Source organism: Pogoniulus pusillus, chromosome 3 (assembly GCF_015220805.1).
Source record: "Pogoniulus pusillus isolate bPogPus1 chromosome 3, bPogPus1.pri, whole genome shotgun sequence".
Classification (NCBI taxonomy): Eukaryota; Metazoa; Chordata; class Aves; order Piciformes; family Lybiidae; genus Pogoniulus; species Pogoniulus pusillus.
In genome coordinates, this window is record NC_087266.1 from 1,034,292 (window position 1) to 1,053,597 (window position 19,306).

At 51.4% G+C, this 19,306-nt stretch overlaps 1 protein-coding gene across 1 annotated transcript; it reads right to left on the minus strand.

Annotated features, from left to right (window-relative positions):
• Positions 1–657: 657 nt before the first annotated feature.
• LRRC32 (leucine rich repeat containing 32) lies at positions 658–14,615 on the minus strand. Its single transcript, XM_064140182.1, has 3 exons — positions 14,531–14,615; positions 10,379–10,469; positions 658–2,622 (listed from the first exon to the last, which is right to left on the minus strand). Exons 2-3 carry the CDS (start codon positions 10,463–10,465, stop codon positions 682–684), a joined length of 2,028 nt encoding a protein of 675 aa, XP_063996252.1. The 5' UTR covers positions 10,466–10,469; positions 14,531–14,615; the 3' UTR covers positions 658–681.
• Between the last annotated feature and the right edge of the window lie 4,691 nt (positions 14,616–19,306).

The window sequence follows — 19,306 nt, forward strand, 5'->3', positions numbered from 1 at the left end:
CTGGCTGCTCTCAGCCACTCTGGCCCCAGCCTGCAGTGCTGCTTGGGGTTGTTGTGGCCAAAGTGCAGAACCCTGCCCTTGGCCTTCTTCAGTCTCATCCCCTTGGCCTCTGCCCACCCATGCAGCCTGGCCAGGTCCCTCTGCAGGGCTCTGTTACCCTCCAACAGCTCCACAGCTGCTCCTAGCTTGGTGTCATCTGCAAACTGACTGCTGCTGGACTCAATCCCCTGCTCCAGATCATCACTGAAGACATTGAGCAGGACTGTGCCCAGCACTTGTTCTGTTGCTGGTTGCCTGGGAGAAGAGCCCAACTCCACCTGGCTACAACCTGAGCTTAATGGAAATTCTCAGCTTGGGGCATTTTGGTTTGTTTGTTTTGGTCTGGTTTAAATTGCACATTCCCTCAAAATAACACCAGGGCTTTAGAGTGGCCTCTTCTCCCCCCAAGTTTCAAAGCAGATCTGCTTGGGAACGAAGTGCAAGGCACAACAAACCCTCCTGTCTGGGTGCCACCAGCACTTGAAGGGCGCTTTGAAACCGTCTGGGACTCCACAGTTAAAGCTCAAAGGTGAGAATTTTGCCCTTCATTCCTACACCCTGGTAGTGTAGCACCTGATTTCTTCTTTTATTTATTATTTGTTTTTTTAACTCTGTTTGTTTGTTTCAAGGCATTTTCTGGTCCTATGCTTTAAACTGGTGGCTGAAGCTCTGCCTGCGGCAGCAGCAGAATGAACCAAGGCCGATGAGGACAGCAGATAAAACCAAGACAAAAGTTAATATAATGAGGAAGTTGATTTTCTTCAAGTCCTCTTTTTCACAGTCTTCTGGCCTAACGTTCTCCATGTGCAGCTCCTGCTGGTACCCAAAGTCCTGAGTGTGCTGGCACGTTAACTGCTCCACGTTGGGGATCTGGACGTTCTTGTTGCGGATCAAGGAGGAGAGCCAGAGGTTCCCGCAGCAGTCGAGTGGGTTCCCAGTCAGATACAAGCTTTTAAGGGAGTTTTCTAATGCTAAAATGTTGCTGTCCTGCAAGGTGCTGAACCTGTTGTTCCTCAGGTCCAGCACTTCCAGTGGAGAGTCGCTGCCCCACTTGGGCAACCAGCTGAGCTGATTGGCAGAGAGGTTTAGATGCTTCAGGTGAGCGAAACAAGGAAAGTCAATGGTTAAATCCACCAGGCTGTTGCCGTGTAAATACAAATGTTCCAAAGACTTTTCCAGTCCTGATAATGCTTTAACTTCTATCTTCAGTCCAGGGTTCATGGAGAGATCCAAGAGGATCAAGGAGGTCTTGTAGAAAGTGTATGCTGGCAGGATGCTCAGCATGTTGTCAGCCAGGTACAAGCGCTGGAGAGCAGAGGAGTCGACGAAGGACACGCAGCCGCTTTGCTCGCCAGCCAGCCTTTGCTTAGCTAACCCTGAGTACATGCTGCACAGGCTGATGTTATTGCTCTGGAGGTGAAGCAGTCTGAGGCTAGGCAGGCTCGAGAAGGTATCAAACTGCAGGGCCTGCAGGTGGTTGTTTTGAACATAGAGCTCCTTCAGGTTTGACAGTGTGCCAGCATCTAGGAGAAGGTTCTGCAGGGCGTTGTAGCTCAGGTCGAGGACAGCCAGGGAGACCAAGGCGCTGTCGTAGGTCACTTCGAAGGCCTGCAGGCAGTTTTTACTGAGGTTAAGGGTGTGAAGGGACAACATAGACTCAAAGAAGTCATCTGGGATGGATTTGATTTCATTATAACTTAAGTCTAGGTACACAAGGTGGGACAAATAAAGGGAGCTTTTGTTTCTGCTTTGCTTCTGGTCAAGCACGAGAAAGGAAGCATCCAGCCATTCATTTTCCATGTAGTCCACTTTGGTGTGAGAGGATTCAGAGCTGAGCTGGATTAAGTTCTTTGATAAATTCAGAGTTACCAGTTTATTTGCCTGGGGGAAGGCTGGGAAGTGAAGCAGCTTGTTTTCACTCAGATCCAAACACCTCAAGCTGTACTCCTCGTCTGATATGGCAGCGTGGAAGGTCTCAATGCTATTCCTGCTAAGGTCAAGTATCTCCAGCTGCCTGAGGTTGAAGTTAGAGATGCAAGTGATTGAGTTCATGGAGAGATTAAGTTTGGAAAGGTTGACTAGAGACTCAAAAGCACCTTCTTCTATTTCCATGATGATATTACTCTGAAGGTCTATCTCCACAAGGCTGGGAGATCCCTGAAAGGTCCTGTGTGATATCACTATGATGCTGTTGTCCGCCAAGGAGAGGTAGCGCAGTGCTGGGGCTTGCTTGATGAAGTACTCAGCCATCCCATTGTACAGACTGTTGTGGGACAAGTCCAGCACTTCCACCCTGGGTAGAAGCCCCACGCCCTCTGTCCCGTTCTGAGCAAGCTCATACAAGTGATTGTTGGCTAAATTAATCTCCAGCAAACTCGTCATGTGCGCGAAGACTCCGGGCGTGATGAAGCTGATCTGGTTAGAGCTCAAATCCAGGCACTGGAGGGAGGTGTAAAGTGAGAGTGGCATTTCAGGGATGCTTTGAATCAGGTTCCCAGACAGATCTATTTTGTTTACATTGGGATGGAGCTCAGCAGGAATGTGGTGGAGGTCTTTGTTGTGGCACCACGCCTGTGAGGTTGCCTGCCAGGACAAGACAGCAAAGGGATTTGTCAAGTGGCAAATGGAAAACATCCTTGCATGAAGCATAGAGAAAACCACACTGAGCACCCAGGCAGCTCCTTCTGAAGCACTGATAGCACCACTTTCTCTGGGCATTCAGGCAGCAAGGACAGCAGTGAGGACCACAGAGTGGTTTGGCTTGGAAGGGACCTTAAAGGTCCTAATGCGCCTTTGCAGCTGGCAGCACTTCCTTCATTTTAAAGGCATTTCTGACTGGGACCCATGGAATCCTTTTGGTTGGAAGAGGCTTTAAAGTCCAACCAACAACCAAATCCATCAGCTCACCGCTAAACCACATCTACATGTGGGTTTTTTAATGCCTCCAGAGATGCTGACTGCATCACCTCCCTGGGCAGCTGTTTCCAGGGCTTGATTACCCTCCCAGGGAGGAAATGTTTCCTCATAGCTCACCTAAGCTCTCTACAGCACCACAGAGCTTTAGCTGCATGTGGGCACCTGCCAGGTGTTCTCTTTTGTGTGCCTTTCTCCTAGGCTTGCTTTAATAGTCCTAAGTGAAGGAGCTTTGCCCACTTTCAGTTGCAGCCAAACACCATTTCCTCACAGGAGCACAGAATGAGAGAGGTTGGAAGGCACCTCCAGAGCTCCTCCAGTCCAATTGCTGTGGGGGAGCAGAATGCAGATTGCATGAGGCAAAGCTTCTCAGGCATTAAGGAAACATTAAAAGGGAAGAAGAAAAATGACAGGCAGGCATCTGTTCCATGTGGACCTTGAGATGAGTGAAGTGGCAGGGCTGTTTAAGGGCTGCTGGGCAGCAGGCAGAGCTCTGTGAGCCTCTCTGGAATCATGTGAGCCCTGGAGACCTCACAAAAATGTGCCAGAGCAGTGAGAGAGCTCATCCAGCCTCTGGATATACACAGGCTGCTCCACAGCCCTTCCCAGGATACATCTTCCCCAAAGATCCCAACTGTGTGTCCTGCTAAACCTTGAGCTCCTCGCTTTTCGGTCACTCCAAGGCACTCAGATCTCACCTAGAGTACAGACATGTAGGGGGGAAAATGAAACAAGAAAATGGAAAATGAAAGGGGGAAAAAGAAGAGAACTGAGAGAAAGATAAAAGGAAAAAGGATAATAATTAAAAGAAGAAAAATGAAAAATAAAGGGAAAAAAAACAGGGAAAACAAGGAAAAAGAAAAAAAGAGAAAAGAAGAAGAAGGAAAATGCAGAAAAAGAAAAATAAAAGGAAAAGAAAAAAAGGAAAATAAGAAAAAAGAGAAAAAAGAGAGAAAAAAGGGAAAAGAAAGAAAAAAAAGAAGGAAAAGATGGAAAAATAAAAGAAAAATAAGGAAAACAGGAAAAATGAAAAATAAAAGGAAAATAAAACCAGGGAAAACAAGGGAAAAGAACAAAAGAGAAAAGAAGAAGAAGGAAAATGCAGAAAAAGAAAAATAAAAGGAAAAGAAAAAAAGGAAAATAAGAAAAAATAAAAATAAAAGAAAAAAGAGAGAAAAAAGGGAAAAGAAGAAAGAAAAAGAAGGAAAAATAAAAACAAAAGAAATAGAAAAAGAAGGGAAATGCAGAAAAATAAAAATAAAAGTGGAAAAAAGGAAAATAAGGAAAAAATTAAAAAGGAAAATAAGGAAAACAGAAAAAAAATAAAAGGAAAAAGAAAAAAGAGGGGAAAGAAGGAAAGAAGAGAAAAGAAAAAGAAGGAAAACACAGAAAAATAAAAATAAAAGGAAAAGCAAAATAAAGAAAATAAGAAAAAAAAACGGGAAAAAATGACAAAATAAAAGAAAAAGACAAACAAGGAAAACAGGGAAATGGAAAATAAAAGAGAAAGAAAAATAAGGAAAATAATAAAAATCAAAGTGAAAAATTAAAAATAAGGGAAAAAAATTTAAAAAGGGGAAAATGGAAAAGGAAAAAAGGAAAAAAAGAAAAATAGAAAAAAGATAAAAAAGGAAAAATAAAAACAAGGAAAACAGAAAAATAAAAATAAAAGGAAAATAAAAATAAGGAAAAGAGGAAAAAATGAAAAGAAAACAGAAAATGGAAAAGAAAAAATAAAACAGATAAAAAAGAAGGAAAGCAGGAAAAAGAATACTAAAAGGAAGAAGGAAAATAAGGTAAATAAGAAAAAATAAAAAGAAAAGAAAGATAAAAACAGGGGAAACAGAAAAAGAAAAAATAAAATATCAAGGAAAATACAGAAAAATAAAAGGAAAAATCAAAATAAGGAAAAAGTAAAAATGAAAAACAAAAGGAAAAATAAAAATAAGGGAAACAAGGAAAAAGAAAAGAAAATAAAACAGGGCAAACAAGGGAAAAACGAAACAAGTAAAATACAGAAAAATAAAAGGGAAAAGAAAAATAAAAGGAAAAATAGAAATAAGAAAAACAAGGAAAAAGAAAAATAAACAAAGAAAGAGAAAAAAGAAAAAAAGAAAGAAAAGGAAAAATAAAAAGAAAAGAAAAAACAGGGAAAACAAGGGGAGAAAAGAAAAAACAAGGAAAATACAGAAAAAGAAAATAAAAAAGAAAACTAAAAGGAAAAACAGAAATAAGGAGACAAGGAAAAAGAAAAATAAGCAAGGAAAGAGAAAAAAAAAAGAAGTAAGAAAAAAGAAATAAAGAAAAAAGGAAAAAAAGAAACAGAAAAAATGGAAAAAGAAACAAAAGAAAAAAAGGAACACAGAAAAAATAAAAGGAAAAAATGAGGAAAACAAGGAAAAAGAATAATAAAAGAAACAACAGAAAAAGAAGGAAAATAAAGAAAAAGAAAAATGAAAAAGAAGGAAAAGGAAAAATGACAAAATGAAAGAAGGAAAAAAATGTGGAAAACAATCAAGAAGAAAACAAAGAAGGAAAATAAGAAAAACTAAAAATAAGAGGAGAAAGTAGAAAGAGAGGAAGAAAAGAAAAATAAAAGGAAAAAAATGAAAAAAGAAAGAAAAGAAAAAGAGAGAAGGAAAATGAACGAAACCAAAAGGCAGGAGGATTCTGAGGCTTCTCCCTGGCGTTGTTCCTTTCTCTCGAGGTCATTGCAGAATTGGTCACTTTGAGCTCCAATCTGTTCAGGCCCAAACACCAGAGCAGGAGACTTCTCCTTGCTGGGTTTGCAGGAGAGGGAGAACTGGAAGGGACTCCAACATTGAGAGCAGCAAAGCAGCAGCATCGGAGCCTGAGGCAGGGGCCAGAGCTCTTCCCACGCTGGGAGTCACCCAGGGCTACTCAAATGATTAAGGGAATAGAACATCCCAGGAGGAGAGGCTGAGGGAGCTGGGGGGGTGCAGCCTGCAGCAGAGGAGGCTCAGGGCAGAGCTGATTGCTGCCTGCAGCTGCCTGCAGGGAGGCTGTAGCCAGGTGGGGTTGGGCTCTGCTGCCAGGCAAGCAGCAAGAGAAGAAGGGGACAGAGTCTGAAGCTGTGCCAGGGCAGGTCTAGGCTGGATGTTGTTAGGAAGTTGTTGGCAGAGAGAGTGATTGGCATTGGAATGGGCTGCCCAGGGAGGTGGTAGAGTGGCCGTGGCTGGAGGTGTTGAAGCCAAGCCTGGCTGGGGCACTTAGTGCCATGGTCTGGTTGGTTGGGCAGGGCTGGGTGCTAGGTTGGACTGGGTGAGCTTGGAGCTCTCTTCCCACCTGCCTGATTCTATGATTCTAATTAACTGTGAGAAGAGACCAGCAGCAACCTCTCCACCAGCTCCTTTCAGGTACCTGTCTACCAGAGAGGTCTCCCCTCACTCCTCTTTTTCAGACCAAGCTTTGCCAGTGACTGGCACCAGGCAGGTGTTTGTCACTGAAGCTGATGGGCAAGAGGTCAGTGCCAGTTCATGAACTCTCTTGCAGGACTGGGCCCTTAGCCTGCACCTACTGAACCCTCCCAGTGGTAACAGGGACTGGTAAAATCTGTGCTTCCCACTGGCTGCCACTGTCACATTTCACAGACTTCCACTCCTTTTCCCCTGACAATTTTTGCTCCTCACTCCATCCCTTATCTAGCATCTTCTGCACCATCTTTTCTGCCCCGGGCTCAAGCAGCTTGAATTTCATTCTCTTCAGCACCAGGGAGAAAAGATGAAGCAGGTCTCAGTGGGACAGAGCCAACAGCATCTGTTTGCCTCTGTCTCCACTTCTCCAACCCCACAGCCCAATGGGCTGACAGCCTGAGCCTGGAGAAGAGGTTTTTGCTGAGCTCATGTTCTGACTTAACCATCATTAGTCTGGGGAAGAGAAGGCTGAGGGGAGACCTTCTCTCTCTCTAACACTACCTGCAAGGTGAGTGTTCACAGGCTCACAGGATGCCAGGGGTTGGAAGGGACCCATGGAGATCATCCAGTCCAACCCCCTGCCAGAGCAGGACCACACAATCTAGCACAGATCACACAGGAACACATCCAGACAGGCCTGGAAAGGCTCCAGAGAAGGAGACTCCACAGTCTCTCTGGGCAGCCTGTGCCAGGGCTCTGGGACCCTTCCAGGCAAGAAGTTCCCCCTTGTGCTGAGCTGGAACCTCCTGTGCTGCAGCTTCCATCCATTGCTGCTTGTCCTGTGCCAGGGAGCAGTGCAGCCCAGTCCCATGTCAGCAGACTGGTAGGGACAGTTTGCATCCTAAAACCTCTTCTAGGTCAAGGACAGGAGCACCAGAGATGAGTCAGAGAGAGGCACAGGTTTCTGACTCATGCTTCTTCCTCAAGATCTGAGACGAAAGCTTTCACTTCTGAGCCTTTGCAGTTCCAAAGGGGGCACCACAGGGAAAGTGTCAAGCCAAAGAGTGAGGCTGTGGTGAAAAATGGTCATGTGAAATCAGCAGGACTCTGAAGGGCTCCACCAGCTAGTCCTGACACTCTCTTCCCTTCTGCTTGCTTTTACATCCTGCTCCTTCAAAGAGACCCAATCCAAGAGAGGGGAGATGATCAACATCACAGAATCACCAGCTCAGAAAAGACCTTGAGGTTCTCCTCCCCCCTCTACTCTCCCTGGTGAGGCCACATCTGGAAAATTGTTCCCAGTTCTGGGCCCCTCAGTTCAAGAAGGACCTCAGGAAACTGCTTGGGAGACTCCAGTGCAGAGCCACAAAGATGCTGAGAGAGAGAGGAGAGCCTGAGCGAGCTGAGGCTGGGAGCTTAGAGAGGATCATAGAATCATAGAACCAAGCAGGCTGGCAGAGAGCTCCAAGCTCAGCCAGCCCAACCTAGCCCCCAGCCCTGCCCAACCAACCAGACCATGGCACTAAGTGCCCCAGCCAGGCTTGGCTGCAACACCTCCAGCCACGGCCACTCCACCACCTCCCTGGGCAGCCCATTCCAATGCCAATCACTCTCTCTGCCAGCAACTTCCTAACAACATCCAGCCTAGACCTGCCCTGCCACAGCTTCAGACTCTGTCCCCTTCTTCTCTTGCTGCTTGCCTGGCAGCAGAGCCCAACCCCACCTGGCTACAGCCTCCCTGCAGGCAGCTGCAGGCAGCAATGAGCTCTGCTCTGAGCCTCCTCTGCTGCAGGCTGCACACCCCCAGCTCCCTCAGCCTCTCCTCATAGGGTTTGTGTTCCAGACCCCTCCCCAGCTTTGTTGCCCTTCTCCAAACACCTTCCAGCACCTCAACATCTTTCTTGTATTGAGGAGCCCAGAACTGGACACAGCACTCCAGGGGTGGCCTGAGCAGTGCTGAGCACAGGGGCACAAGAACCTCCCTTGTCCTGCTGCCCACACTGCTCCTGAGCCAGCCCAGGATGCCATTGGCTCTGCTGCCCACCTGGGCACTGCTGCCTCAGCTTCAGCTCCTCTCTCCCAGCACCCCCAGGGCCCTCTCTGCCTGCCTGCTCTCAGCCACTCTGGCCCCAGCCTGTAGTGCTGCTTGGGGTTGTTGTGGCCAAAGTGTAGAACCCTGCACTTGGCCTTCTTCAGTCTCATCCCCTTGGCCTCTGCCCACCCATCCAGCCTGGCCAGGTTCCTCTGAAGGGCTCTGCTACCCTCCAACAGCTGCACAGCTGCTCCTAGCTTGGTGCCATCTGCAAACTCACTGCTGCTGGACTCAATCCTCTGCTCCAGATCACTGCTAAGGACACTCACAACACTGAGTTGCTGCTTTACACCATCACACTCCCTGGCTGCAGCTTGAGGCTGAATTTATCCCAGCCTCCTACATAAGAGTGTTGGGGTTGTAGCCTTGATGAAAGCAGTTTAAAGTGGAGTGGTGCAAAGCAGCCTGTGTTTGCTTCTCAGCAACCAGCCTGACTTGTGGCCCATCAGGAAACAGGAGGGGATGGATGTGCTGGGACTGTTGTGACTGTGATGCATGGGGCCCAGGCTGTCCTGTGTGCAGTGGCTTCCTCAGCCCTCCCTCTGCAGCCCATGAGCTGGAGCTGCCCAGCCACCTTCCCAAAGATCTTTATATATATATATCCTAGGTCTTAATTTCTCTGGAATTCAGGAAGTGCAGCAGCAGGGCAGGGTGGGCAGGGAATGGAATGAGTCCCAGAAGGGAGATGTGTGCAGCTTAGAGGATTTATTTTGTTTTCCCTATTTTGGACATTCTGGAGGATTTGGGCTGAACAAGCTTCAACCTTCAGGGGAAGGGAAGAGGGAGGGGGTGAAAAAAAATAGGATGAGTATTTTTAAACTGCTTGTTACAGGCAGAAGCACTTGGGTAAGGAAGGGAGAAAGTTCAGCTGTGAGTAACAGTGAGGATATTGCACCAAGTGCTTGGAGAAATGCAAGGGGAACATTTAGACCTGGGGCAAGAGGCTTGGTGGCTTCTGTGCCCTCCAGCAATAGTCACAGAATCACAGAATCATAGAATCAGGCAGGCTGGAAGAGAGCTCCAAGCTCAGCCAGCCCAATCTAGCACCCAGCCCTGCCCAACCAACCAGACCATGGCACTAAGTGCCCCAGCCAGGCTTGGCTGCAACACCTCCAGCCATGGGAACTCCACCACCCCCTTGGGCAGCCCACTGCAGTGGCAGATGTCTGCCCTGGCAGCAGTGCTGTGTGAGGGCTGAGGAGCTCAGCCTCCTAGTTACTACCAAAGGGCTGCTGAGGATGTGTTTCATAGAGGATCCTTCACTTAGCTCAGCACAGCCTTTATTCAAAGCACAGGATAAGCTCAGGCCTTGTATAACGAGTTGTGTCCAGGTCACATTCCTTTTGACCAGCTCCCCTTAGAACAATGTGGAGATACTCATCCTTCCCCCCCGTCCCCCCTACCCCTTTATGTGCTGCCCCAGCAGCAAGGGCACAGCCTGAGAGCAGCCTGCTGGGCAGCCACTAACCCAGCAAAGCCACCACAGACAGCCTGGCCCTGGGAGGGGGTTCCCTTCTCCCAGGGGACCTTCTTGTGGCCTTGCAGCATCTGAAGGGGGCTAAAAAAAAGCTGGGGAGGGACTTTGGAGGGTGTGAGGGAGTGTCAGGAGTGGGGGGAATGGAGCAAAGGTGTAGGTGGGGAGAGTGAGGCTGGAGGTGAGGAGGAAGTTGTTGAGCAGGAGAGTGGTGAGAGGCTGGACTGGGTTGCCCAGGGAGGTGGTTGAGGCCCCATGGCTGGAGGTGTTTGAGGCCAGGCTGGCTGAGGCTGTGTGCAGCCTGCTCTAGGGTAGGGTGTCCCTGGGCATGGCAGGGGGTTGGCACTGGCTGCTCCTTGTGCTCCCTTCCAGTCCTGCCTGATTCTGTGACCCTCAGACACCATAACTATTAGTGCAGTGCTTGTGGCAAGGAGGTCCCAACCTCGTCCAAGATCCTGGAGGGGTTGAGTAGGGAGACAGCCTTACCATTTCACAGGACATCCCCTCTGAGGGTTGGCTGTTAGAGGTCCCTCTGTGCACCACTGCCAGGAGGAAGATGATGTACAGTCTCATGGTTCTGCAGGCAAAATAACTGAGGTTAGATGTCACATGTGGCACAGTGGTCAACACATGCAGAAACTGCCACCAGATCAGTGTCTACCATGGGGACAAATCTGCAATAAGTGACAGGCTCACAGGGTGTCAGGGCTTGGAAGGGACCTCTGGAGATCATTGAATCCAACCTCCCTGCCAGAGCAGGACCAGAGAATGTAGTGCAGGTCAGGAATGCATCCAGACAGCCCTTGAAAGGCTGCAGAGCAGGAGGCTGAACAACCTCTCTGGGCAGCCTGCTCCAGGGCTCTGCCACCCTCACACCAAAGAAGTTTCTCCTCCTGTCGAGCTGAAACCTTCTCTGTTCCAGTTTGCATCCATTGCTCCTTGGCTGATTGCTGTGCAGCACCCAACAGCTTGGCCCCCTCCACCTGACCCCCACCCCTCAGCTCTCTGTGCACATTGCTCAGATCTCCTCTCAGCCTTCTCTTCTCCAGGCTAAGCAGCCCCAGGGCTCTCAGGCTCTCTGCAAGGGGAGATGCTCAAGTGCCCCACTCACCCTCCTGGCTCCCTGCTGGACTCTCTCCAGCAGGTCTCTGTCTCTCCTGAACTGAGGAGCCCAAAACTGGACACAGCATTGCAGGTGTGGCCTCAGCAGGGAAGAGTAAAGAGTGAGAAGAACCTCCCCAGCCCTGCTGGCCACACTTTTCCTGCTGCCAGTGCTCAGCACTGCTCAGGCCCCACTTGCAGTGCTGTGTCCAGTTGTGGGCTCCTGAATTGCAGAGAGCTGCTGAGGTGCTGGAAGGTGTTTGGAGCAGGGCAGCAAGGCTGGGGAGGGGCCTGGAGCAGAGCCCTGTGAGGAGAGGCTGAGGGAGCTGGGGGGGTGCAGCCTGCAGCAGAGGAGGCTCAGGGCAGAGCTCATTGCTGCCTGCAGCTGCCTGCAGGGAGGCTGTAGCCAGGTGGGGTTGGGCTCTGCTGCCAGGCAAGCAGCAAGAGAAGAAGGGGCCAGAGTCTGAAGCTGTGGCAGGGCAGGTCCAAGCTGGATGTTGTTAGGAAGTTGTTGGCAGAGAGAGTGATTGGCATTGGAATGGGCTGCCCAGGGAGGTGGTGGAGTGGCCGTGGCTGGAGGTGTTGCAGCCAAGCCTGGCTGGGGCACTTAGTGCCATGGTCTGGTTGGTTGGGCAGGGCTGGGTGCTAGGCTGGGCTGGCTGAGCCTGGAGCTCTCTTCCAACCTGCCTGGTTCTGTTATTCATCCCAGAGTATCAATGAGCTCTCCCATGCTTGTCCAGATCTGTTGAGCTAATACAAAGTCTGAACAATGAACTGAGAGCTTTTCCTTGTCAAATGCCAGTTTTCCATTTTATCCATCCCAGGCATGGGCAGGGGTTTAAATGTGTGCAAAAGCAGATGGGATGGATCAGTGTGAAATGAAGGATTCACCAGAGTTTAACTCTTTGGAAAGCACTCCAGAAAAGAGCACAGAAAAAGCTCTCCAGCCTGGCACTGCCCAGCCTGCATTGGTGCTTGCCATTGCCTCCACCCAGCTGCAGGACCTTGCCCTTGCTCTTGTTGCACCTCCTGAGCTTGGCTTGTGCCCACCTCTGCAGCCTGTGCAGCTCCCTCTGGATGGATCCTGCCCTCCAGCCTGGCTGCTGCAGCACACAGCTTGGTGTGGGCATCAAACTGCTGAGGCTGCACTCAGTGCCTCTGCCCATGGCACCCACAGAGATGCTGCTTACCGTCAGGAGCCATTAAATCACCTTTTGTAGTGTCCAAACAGATCCATTTCCTGCTCTACACATGTATGTTGTTTCCTGCTGTAGAAAGGTACAACTTAGGAGGCTTCAGAGCATGCTAAGACCCTGGATTGTGTCAGGCTCATCACTTAAGAAGCAAAGGGCCTTGATACTGCACTGGCAGTGTGACAAGAGAAGACATCTCTGAGCACGTGGGACTCTTGGTGCCCATCAGGGTGGTGACCCTGTTGTGGGTCATACCCATGGAGATTTCCTCAGCCTAAATCACTGGACCTAAACAGAAGAGCTTCCACTTGAAGGCTTTGATAAAGCCTTGCAATCATCAGTCTGTTTGTCACTTCCCTCACTGCCAGCAAACTACTACCTGATCAGGGCTGGGTGCTAGGTTGGGCTGGGTGAGCTTGGAGGTCCTTCCATGATTCTATGATGTTCTCCCCCATAGAGGAGCTGTCCACACCTCTGAGCCTGGGGAAGGAGGAGGGGAGGAGGGATGAGAGAGCCATTAGAGCTGGAGGTATCAGCAGCTCCTTCTTCCACAGGATGACTTCAGTATGTTGTGCAAAGGTTAATTAGCAGGATGGAGAGTGAATGTCCTCAGGCTTGTTGTAGAGAAGGGAAAGAGACTTCTGATGCTGCTGCTGAGCCCCAGAAACAAACTCCCAAGCTCTTTCACCTTGGGATTCCCAGATTATCACCACCATCATCCATCACTACTTGTTTCCCTGAACTGGAAGGAATGTACAGTCTGAAAATAGAGTAGCTGTGCTCCCAGCCTCCCCAGTTTCCCTCTTCCCAGTACACAATTCCCTGGGAAGGGGAGGGAAGGGTAACTTCCCAGAGTGAATCCACTGGGTCAAGGTAATCCCAAGCACAGCTCCAGGCTGGGCAGTGAGTGGCTGGAGAGCAGCCCTGAGCAGAGGGACTTGGGGGTGCTGCTGGAGGAGAAGCTCAGCAGCAGCCAGCAGTGTGCACTTGCAGCCCAGAAAGCCAAGCAGAGCCTGGGCTGCAGCAGCAGCAGTGTGGCCAGCAGGGCCAGGGAGGGGATTCTCCCCCTCTGCTCTGCTCTGCTGAGACCCCAGCTGGAGTCCTGCATCCAGCTCTGGAGCCCCTGGGACAGGAGGGCTGTGCCTCAAGGTGCTTCTAAGGTGGCTCTCAACTTCTGAAGCACTAGGGAGTGGATTATTTCCACACGAGGCCACCTGGACTCCATCCAGAGGCAGCACTCCTCATGCCACAGCACAGCCTCCTTGCTCATGGAGATTCCATTGCCAGGTGGCTTCCACTTCTTCTGGCCAGCTGAGGAGCTTTACTGCTCATTTTTAACCTGGACAATATTAGACCCTCCTCAGCAACACCTAGCATGCCACAGCACCATGTCCCTTTCTCTCTGCCCCCTGGGCAGGTCTCAGAGCACACATCCTAACCCCCCCCCCCCACACCCCTAGTGTAGAGCAATAGGCTCCTAGTATCCACCATTGCCTGGTGCCAGAGAGCATCACTGCTGACCTCTTCTCCTGGCACTGATCCCCCCTAGGACCCACCATTGCCTGGAGCCTGGTACCAGAGAGCATCAACTGGTGCCTGGTGCCAGGGAGCATCACTGCTAACTCCATCTGCTGGCATTGGCTCTGATCCCTCCAACCGCAGCTTACAGAACCAGTCTGGGAGCAGCAGCAGCAGCAGCAGCAGCAACTTGACCTAAAGAAGCTTTTAGGGCTCTGAGGCTTTCCAGTTCCATGCTCAGTGCCAGTTTGCTGCCACTGGCAGCTGTGAAAAAAATCCCAGCCTACCTCAGAGCAGGACTGAGCTCTGAGCCCCGTGCAGTGGCACAGATTTCCAGGTCAAACTCACCCAACCCTAGCTGCAAATGGAGGTGACTGCAGTGAGCAACACCCCTAAGGAGTCCTATTAAGTGGGTCACATCTTTTAGCAGGGTACCCAAACCACGTCAGCACATCCACTTAGCAGAGGGGAGGGCAGAGGCAGAGGAGAGCAGAGCTTTGCTCCAAGACAGCCCCGAAACAGTCCCATTTCAGTCCCACCTTGCCCATTTCCCACTCCAGAACAACGTTTGCCTCTGCCTCTCCTCACAGTATTAACCCTGACAGCACTTGGTGGATGTTGCTCGCAGCTAACGGCAGCAGCACCTCCCCAATCCCCCCCAGGGGTCGTTTTCGTTGCTGCCGAGACAGTTAACAGAGACCTTCTCCCGTGCCGGAGAGGATAAGCGCAGCCCAAACTCGCCAGGGTCTTACTGCTGCCTTTCGGCGCAGGACTCGGCTGCCAGGGCAGCCCCGAGGGGCGGAGGGGTCAGCGCCTCCCGCGTTACCTGGGCTGGGGGCTGCTGGCACCCCCGGGCTCCGCTGGCCATGTCCTGCGCAGGCATATCCAGCTGGCCAAACCCGCCCCGGGCCGGCAGCGAGCGAGCCGCCCTTCGGCTTCACCTTCACCCATCCAGGACACCCAGAGGCTCACCCATAACTTCAGGGCGAAGGCATTTTTTGGGGCGGAACAGCCTTATTCGGGACGGAGTCTGCTTTAAACTGCGCTGCCTGCCTTCCCCCGGGCTCGTCCCGGGCTCTTGCTGGCTCCTCGCCGCCGCCGTGCTCCGGACGGAGTCAGCTACCGAGCGACATCCTGCAGCCCCGGCTCGGGCGCTGGGAAGCAGGGAAGCAGGGAAGCAGGGAAGCAGGGAAGCAGGGAAGCAGGGGATTCTTTCGCCAGAGCAGCTGTCGGGATCTGGCCGCGGCTGGGCTTTGCTCGGGGGAATAAGTGACCGAGCAGGGCCCATGCCATTGTTTGCCTGCGTGTGTGCTGCGAGGAGCTGTGTTTACTTTAGGGGCTTGTGTCTGCAACTTACATTCCGGCAGGGCTGCAGCTTCCTACCCTTGCACCTCAATCGGTCTCTGCCTCGTTAGGGATGCAGCACTTCAAGAGGGAAGGTTTCAGATTCATGGCAGTGATCCAACAGCAAAAAAAACAAGGGGAGGGGGGAAAAAAAAACCCTCAAGCTCAGGATCTGGAAACTTGTCCTGAAAGAAAGAAGCCCTTGCAGTGATCCCATGCATCAGAAGGAGACAGCAAACTGCTGGCAGGACCCAGGTTCTGTGGCAGCTACAATGCATCAGACTCATAGAGTCATAGAATGGTTGAGGTTGGAAGGGACCACAAGGATCAGCCAGTTCCAGACCCCCCTGCGCCATGGGCAGGGACAGCTCCCACTAGAACAGGTTGCTCAGGACCTCATCCAACCTGGGCTTGAACACCTCCAGGGAGGTTGTGGAGCACAGAATCACCCAATGTGATCAAAGATCACATTGGGTGATTCTGTGCTCCACAACCTCCCTGGGCAACCTGTGCCAGTGTCTCACCTCCCTCAACCTGTGCCAACGTCTCACCACCCTCATCCTGTGCCAGTGTCTCACCTCCCTCAACCTGTGCCAGTGTCTCACCACCCTCAACCTGTGCCAGTCTCTCACCTCCCTCAACCTGTGCCAGTGTCTCACCTCCCTCAACCTGTGCCAGTCTCTCACCACCCTCAACCTGTGCCAGTGTCTCACCACCCTCAACCTGTGCCAGTCTCTCACCTCCCTCACTGCAAACCACTTCCTCCTAAAATCCAATTTCAATCTCCCCTCTGCCAGTCCAAGCCCATTCCTCCTCCTCCTGTCACTACACGACCTTGCCAATAGTCCCTCCCCAACCTTCCTATAGCCCCCTTCAGATCCTGGAAGGCCACTCCAAGGTCTGCTCGAAGCCTTGAAAGACTTTCATGGCATAAGGCAGGAACTAGGGAGATCCAAGAGGATCCAAACATCCAGAGGAGCTCCTGAATTGCCAGCAGTGAGTGTGGTGCTCAGTCTGCTGGACCTGCTAGGAAAACTTCCCACGGCTAAAGGGCTTCTTTGTTGTATTTTGCCATGCAGAGATGATTTCAGATTGGCTGCGAGCTGAGCTCTTTATTCATTACTTTGTGCTGCCCTCTAGGGCTGGAGCAGCTCTTGGATTGCAGCTTTCCTTACCTCCTGCTAACTAAGCCCTGCTTTTGAAACCCAAACTTTACAAAGCTCTCCCCATTGCTTTCTCCCAGCTTCACAAACCTGAACTCTCTGCAATGCAGTTTTCCAGCACTTGAAATAATGCAACTAAGAGCATCTCATTGGCTTAGCAATGCAGTCTGAAATGTGCCCAGCAAGGCCCTTCGACCCCAAGCAGTGCTGCAAGCTGGGGACAGAGTAGCTGAGAGCAGGCAGGCAAAGAGAGCCCTGGGGGTGCTGGCAGAGAGGAGCTGAAGCTGAGGCAGCAGTGCCCAGGTGGGCAGCAGAGCCAATGGCATCCTGGGCTGGCTCAGGAGCAGTGTGGGCAGCAGGACAAGGGAGGTTCATGTGCCCCTGTGCTCAGCACTGCTCAGGCCACCCCTGCAGTGCTGTGTCCAGCTGTGGGCTTCTGAATTGCAGAGAGCTGCTGAGGTGCTGGAAGGTGTTTGGAGCAGGGCAGCAAGGCTGGGGAGGGGCCTGGAGCACAGCCCTGTGAGGAGAGGCTGAGGGAGCTGGGGGGGTGCAGCCTGCAGCAGAGGAGGCTCAGGGCAGAGCTCATTGCTGCCTGCAGCTGCCTGCAGGGAGGCTGTAGCCAGGTGGGGTTGGGCTCTGCTGCCAGGCAAGCAGCAAGAGAAGAAGGGGACAGAGTCTGAAGCTGTGGCAGGGCAGGTCTAGGCTGGATGTTGTTAGGAAGTTGCTGGCAGAGAGAGTGATTGGCACTGGAATGGGCTGCCCAGGGAGGTGGTGGAGTGGCCGTGGCTGGAGGTGTTGCAGCCAAGCCTGGCTGTGGCACTTAGTGCCATGGTCTGGTTGGTTGGGCAGGGCTGGGTGCTAGGTTGGGCTGGCTGAGCTTGGAGCTCTCTTCCAGCCTGCCTGATCCTATGATTCTGTGCTCTGTAGAGGTCTAAATGCCCTTTGGATGCTTTAGGTTTCAGAGTTTCCTTCATCAGCAACAGAATCATAGAATCATTTTGCTTGGAAGGGTCCTTGCAGATCACAAAATCCAGGTGTGAACCCAGCACTGCCAACTCCACCACTAAGCCATGTCCCTCACCCCCACATCTACAGAGCTTTTCAATCCCTCCATGGATTCTGACTCCATTGCTTTCCTGGGCAGGCTTTCCCAGGGCTTGACAAGCCCTTGGGTTAAGAAATTGTTCCCAATGTGCAACCTAAACAACCCCAGGTGCTACCTGAGGCCTCTTCCTCTCATTTTACAGTTAGCAGCACTTGCAGCACAGAGACACTGTGACCAGTCAGAACTGCAATACCTACAGAATCATAGAATCATATTGGCTGGAAAAGAACCTCCAAGGTCATTGAGTCCAACCCTCTGTGAGGTCTGAGACTGAAAGAGTTGGGGCTGTGCAGGCTGGAGCAGAGGAGGCTCCCAGGGGACCTTCTTGTGGCCTTCCAGCATCTGAAGAGGGCTCCAAAAAGGCTGGGGAGGGACTTTGGAGGGTGTGAGGGAGTGGCAGGAGTGGGGGTCATGGAGCAAAGGTGGAGGTGAGTAGAGTGAGGCTGGAGGTGAGGAGGAAGTTGTTGAGCAGCAGAGTGGTGAGAGGCTGGAGTGGGTTGCCCAGGGAGGTGGTTGAGGCCCCATGGCAGGAGGTGTTTGAGGCCAGGCTGGCTGAGGCTGTGTGCAGCCTGCTCTAGGGTAGGGTGTCCCTGGGCATGGCAGGGGGTTGGCACTGGCTGCTCCTTGTGCTCCCTTCCAGCCCTGCCTGATTCTGTGATTCTATGATTGGGAAATGGAATACTAACACCATGCCCAGCATGAAGACTCGCAAGTGCTGTGGCTGGTGGCACCAGCACATTTTCTTACACCTGAGTGCTCAGAGCCCTCTGGAAAGTTTGAGCTCACAGAGATAAAAATAGCAGGGGTTTTTGTTGGTTGTGCTCTTTGAAAAGTCAGCTCTGCTCCTCGAGCTGTTCTACTGAGTGGCCAAGCAGCTGTGCCAGCTGAACTGTGAAGAAGAGCCTGGACAGAAACAAATGCCAAAGCAGGAGGGAAGGGCATGCACTGATTCTGCTGCTCAGGACTTTGCTTCATTAGAACCACTGCCTTAGAGGACACCAACAGTGTTGTCCTTACTGTCTTTGCCCTTTCCTAAAGGGAATCTGACAGCAAATAGTTTCAAAGACTCTGAAGCTCTTGGCTGACTTCCCAACTTCAATATTTCTCTGCTTTGGGCTACCCAGCAAATTACACCTTGAGGTGTTGTTGGAGCATCAGCATGGTATGAGAAGTGTCCCTGCCCATGGCAGAGAGGTCACAGAATCATCTAGAATCAAGCAGGTTGGAAAAGAGCTCCAAGCTCAGCCAGCCCAACCTAGCACCCAGCCCTGCCCAACCAACCAGACCATGGCACTAAGTGCCCCAGCCAGGCTTGGCTGCAACACCTCCAGCCACGGCCACTCCACCACCTCCCTGGGCAGCCCATTCCAATGCCAATCACTCTCTCTGCCAGCAACTTCCTCCTCATATCCAGCCTAGACCTGCCCTGCCACAGCCTCAGGCTCTGTCCCCTTCTTCTCTTGCTGCTTGCCTGGCAGCAGAGCCCAACCCCACCTGGCTACAGCCTCCCTGCAGGCAGCTGCAGGCAGCAGTGACCTCTGCCCTGAGCCTCCCCTTCTCCAGGTCCCTTCCAACCCAAGCCATTCTATGACTGTGCTCTGGCATCATGTGCATGTCTGCAGAGGAAGGGTCACCTCCATGGGACATATGGAGTCACAGAATCACACAATTGTCAGGGCTGGAAGGCACCTCAAGGATCCAAACCCCCTGCCATGGGCAGGGATAGCTCACACTAGGTCAAGTTGGCCTTAAAGACCTCCAGGTATGAAGCTTCCACCACTTTCCTGGGCAACCTGTCCCAGTGTCTCACCACTCTCGTGGGGAAGATCTTCCTAACATCCAATCTGCATCTCCCCCTGAGTCCTATCACAACCAGGCACCCTAAAACCCCCCTCCCTAGCTCTCCATCAGTCAGACTTGGAGGATGAGGCTCTTCTGTGCAGAAAACAGCAGTGTCTGCCCTGTTTTACTGATGCTCAAGGCTTTGCAG